At 46.7% G+C, this 4,754-nt stretch overlaps 1 protein-coding gene across 1 annotated transcript; it reads left to right on the top strand.

Annotated features, from left to right (window-relative positions):
• Positions 1-226: 226 nt before the first annotated feature.
• Positions 227-3,627, top strand: LOC119317228 (F-box/LRR-repeat protein 2-like). Its single transcript, XM_037591657.1, has 2 exons — positions 227-647; positions 2,531-3,627. The coding sequence occupies exons 1-2, from the start codon at positions 299-301 to the stop codon at positions 3,433-3,435; spliced, it is 1,254 nt and encodes a 417-aa protein (XP_037447554.1). The 5' UTR covers positions 227-298; the 3' UTR covers positions 3,436-3,627.
• Positions 3,628-4,754: the final 1,127 nt, after the last annotated feature.

Raw genomic sequence — 4,754 nt, 5'->3', positions numbered from 1 at the left:
TTTTGAAAACAACATTGTTCACAGTTAATTTTGTCTTATTTGTCACGAGCTTCTTGAATGTCCAAACAACCCAAAAAAAATGCACGAAGATCACCCATTTGAGCAACTTGCATAAAAAATCAGGTTTCTTTTCTGCTGTTCACCGGGTGTTGATTGGCCGGGGCGTCGAATTGAATTATTGCAGTCCATCGTCCATCTACGTTGCAAATGTCCCCGAAGAAAAGAAGTCTCCATTGCAAATGGACTGAAAACTAATAACCCCTTCACCGAAAAAACTAGTGACTCCTTAACTCCGGTCATGTCTGCATCACGGTCGGAAGGCGATGAGGCCCTCGTCAACGAGGTGCTCACCGACGATGAGCTCCGTGCGGTGCTCACCCGCCTGAGGCCCGAGTCGGAGCGCGACGCGTTCGGGCTCGTGTGCAGGCGCTGGCTCCGGATCCAGAGCTCCGAGCGCCGCCGCCTGCGCGCGCGCGCCGGTCCGTCCATGCTGCGCCGCCTGGCAGCACGCTTCCCGGGCATTCTCGAGCTGGATCTCTCCCAGTCGCCGTCTCGCTCGTTCTACCCCGGTGTTATCGACGACGATCTGGACGTCATTGCAGGGGGGTTCTGCAATCTGCGAGTCCTCGCCCTGCAGAACTGCAAAGGTGAGACCTCCTTTCGGCCGGATCCATTCGCGCTGTTTGTGTGCGTGAACTCGCAAATGCAGAAAGCTTTCCTTATCAAATACGGAGTAGTACGATTTGTGATTTATTGGGTTTTTCTTACCCTACAAAGATGAGAGAGAATAAGCAAACTGGGGCGTCTGAAGAACTTTGTTGTGGCATCATTTTAACTCTGTCAAATTTTAATCGTTCAATCACACACACGTGAACAAAGAAATTTAATGAAATACGAACTGGTAAGCCACACAATATACATGTTCGATGCCTACCAAATAGCCCAGACAGCTACAGCTACTGCTCTAATTCGAAGTGAGAAGTACATACATGAGAAATTTCCCGGTTCGGTTTGGATCTTGCCGGATCCAACTCCGGTGTGTTCTGGTGGAGCAGATCGGTGTCCGGGGGAAACCTTGGCCGCCTTGGCTGGCCGGCAGCGGCGACGCCGCTTTTTGGCGCCGCTTTCCTCCTTGGGGGCGCTGCTGAGGGCACCATCTCTCCACTCCGACCCATGTCCGGGTGAAAGCCCAAGATCCGATGCGGATCGGGCGTCGGCGGCGCCCCGTGCACCGTAACCTTCCTGGAGGCGACGCCAAGGACATTGGGATCGGATGGAAGGGTCTGCAGGTGAGGGGTGGGGGTGTGCTGCCTCCCTTTCGGTGGAGCGGTGTTTCGTTCTACATATTCTTGGCGGCGGCTCTTGGCGGCATGGAGCAGCGGAGGCTTGGCGTCAGATGTGTGGTGACGGACACGCACAGGAGGTCGACGCTGTCTGGCGTCGTGGTGGCGTCGGCGGCAGCGAGACCGGGCAAGGCCGATGCAACAGTACAGCTCCGAAGATGGATATGTGACAGGTGGCTGTGGCGGCCTCATACCCAGCAGGCGTCCTGGTTGAGGAGCACGCCGGACTGGTGGGTGCCCATACCCGGCAGGCGTCCTGGTTGGGACCTCAGGTCTTAGATGTTAGGTTTGGCTGCGAGGTCTATTTGGTATTAGATGTTAGGTTTGGCTGCGAGGTCTGTTTGGTATTAGGCCCAGACCATCAGCGCCCCTTCATCAGTTAGATAGGAGTAGCGATAGAGGTTGCGAAGATGGTGGCTTTGGTCTTACTGTTGTACGACTTTGTAAGGTCTTGTGTTAATAATTAATAAATTGGCCGTATGCATCGTTCAGATGCAGAGGCCGGGGATATTTCTGGAAGGTCGTTTTCGGCGCAGGTTATATTACGCTGGCTACTGTCTTAGACCAGAGAACTCGACTCTAGTAGAGATATTTGTAGCCATGGTTAAATGTTTGGTTCTATATGCTGGTCAGATGCAGATGTTCAGTTGTCCTCAATTGTGTTTATAGAACATGCTGATTTCCGTGATGTGGAATCCCATTTGTACTTCTTTTACAGCTCCGAGATAAAGTTCTGTTTGGTACTTTGTTGTGGTAATAACCCATCAGTTCAATTTGGGTAGTCTGACTAGAGAATTTCTAGCTGGGCAAATGTACTTCCAACAAAATATGTATTCATACAACTTGTGGTCTTTGTAGCATTTCTCTGACACAGTGATTAATATTGGTAATCTTCAGCACTGTGAAGTTACTAGCATTGCTAGAAGTTACAAGTCTTCGGTATTGATGCATTCACGCAGTTCAGAACTGGACCAACATCTTTCATTGCCATTTTGGCTTCAGGCGCGCAGTTTTTAGCACGGGCTGATACTTGTGTTCTTTATTTATTTTTCTTGAACCTAAATGGCACTTAGAGTTTGTGGAGACTAAATATAATAGCGGGCACCAGTTATCTGATTTGGCTGTGAATTGTTGGTATTTCCTTAATCTAATGTATTTACATATTCTACTGTTCATGTATGTCTTAGGTATCACTGATGTTGGAATGGTCAAATTAGGAGAAGGGCTGCAATGTCTGCAAACCCTAGATGTCTCTCACTGCAAAAAACTTAGTGATAAAGGTTTAAAGGTGATTGCGTCAGGGTGCCAGAAATTGAGACAGTTGCACATCGCAGGTTGCAGATTAATAACTGATAATTTGTTGCATGCTGTATCAAAAAACTGTTTGAACTTGGAAGAGCTTGGTGCTGCAGGATGTAACAGCATAACAGATGCTGGAATCTCAGCTCTAGCCGATGGTTGTCATAAAATGAAGTCACTAGACATAAGCAAATGCAATAAAGTTGGTGATCCTGGAATTTGCAAAATTGCTGAGGTCTCGTCGTCATCTCTATTGTCATTGAAACTGTTGGATTGCAGCAAAGTGGGCAACAAGTCTATCTATTCACTAGCTAAGTTCTGCTGCAACCTAGAGACTCTCATCATCGGTGGATGTCGGGATATTAGCGATGACTCCATAGAAGCACTAGCTCTTGCCTGCTGTAGCAGCCTCCGGATTTTAAGAATGGACTGGTGCTTGAAAATAACAGACGCCTCGTTGAGAAGTCTGTTGTGCAACTGTAAACTTCTTGCCGCTATTGATGTCGGGTGCTGCGACCAAATAACTGATGCGGCATTTCAGGGCATGGAAGCGAACTTGTTCCGGTCGGAATTGAGAGTTCTGAAGATCAACAATTGTGTTGACCTCACAGTTGTGGGAGTGAGCAGCGTGATAGAGTCATGCAAGGCACTCGAGTACCTCGACGTCCGGTCATGTCCTCAGGTTACAAGGCAGAGCTGCGAGGAAGCTGGGTTGCAGCTACCTGGTGGCTGCAAGGTGAACTTTGAAGGTAGCTTGTCGGAGTCTGATCCATCTGTTGATAGGTTCTTCTAGGGTCAGCTATGAACTCCGATTAGAGCTTTTGTGGCACTGCCCAACTCGCATGGCTGTACTACTACTGTAGAAAGTAGCACCAGTGCACATGCAATGAATAAGAAAAAGTATGTGTTGTATCAATTGGAATAATTCTTCGATCCTTTAGTGATCTAAAACATCTTATATTAGTTTACAGAGGGAGTACATCTCAATGCTTTCTGGGTATAATGGCGTTGGTTTGTTGCTAAATGTTGTAAATGTGGCACAGAATGACTAGACTAAATGAACGTAGCTAAAGCTGTTCATTTATAACCAAAAACGCATCCAAAATTGAATTTATTTACTTAAAAAACGGTGGCTTAAAAAGCAGTACAAGATAGGTGATTGTAAAGATGATTATTAAGATAAACTCAAAATTCACAGGAGCAGAGAAATGTCTCCTGGAATGAACAGTAAATCATAAATTAGTTAAAAAAACTATACAATAAAGAAATGGTATTATTTACATGATCGTGCCATTTTAATGCAAAAAGAAACATCTTTGCTCTCTTGGCAGCTTCAATGCTCTAAAAAAAGGTTTTCTATATAAAAAATCCAGGATCTCAACAAAACAGACATGTACATGTATAATTTTTCCTATATTTTAACGTTTGACAAAATTTCCTCACTGCGGAAGAAAAAAGAAAAATCATTTTCCACCAGAGAGAACGTGCTTTTTTTTTTACAAAAAGGGCACCTTTGGAGTTTGGACTACCCAAAAAAAATATGCGTGTTCACAATATTATGATGATCATGTTACAAGTGACACTTGCTCAAACTTCAAGCGGATGGTAGGGGTAATGTGAATTTGCCCAAGATTGGCACCGTGGCATTTCCTAGGCATTGATGATTTAGGAATCACGATATGTTTAAATACAAGTTTTAGAGTGGTTGGGCTTTTTTATAACCGTTTATTGATGTCGATCTAACGGCAGACAAATATGAAGTACTGGGTAGTACTCCGATGAAAGTACGCGAAAGTACTAAACGAGTGGGGCCGGTACTCGTGACAAGGTGGGGACGCGTTTTAATCTAGGGGCAGTTTAGTCCTAGGAAAATTTGCACGCGGCGCCCCTCTCGTCGAATGCATAACCGCCGCCGTGGTGCTACACATTCCACAATTACTCATCGGCGGCCATCTCCTCCCTCTCCTCCAAATCCACCGCAGTCATCTCCTCCTTCTTGCCGCTGCAACTTCGCTCCACTGAGGCACCCACCCCACCCACCCCCACCCCCTCTTCCACGACAGATCGAGCTGATGGCCGGCGGCGAGAACACCGACTTCGTGCAGATCGCCG

Source organism: Triticum dicoccoides, chromosome 6A (genome assembly GCF_002162155.2).
Source record: "Triticum dicoccoides isolate Atlit2015 ecotype Zavitan chromosome 6A, WEW_v2.0, whole genome shotgun sequence".
Classification (NCBI taxonomy): Eukaryota; Viridiplantae; Streptophyta; class Magnoliopsida; order Poales; family Poaceae; genus Triticum; species Triticum dicoccoides.
This window is presented reverse-complemented; position numbering and strand designations above follow the sequence as displayed.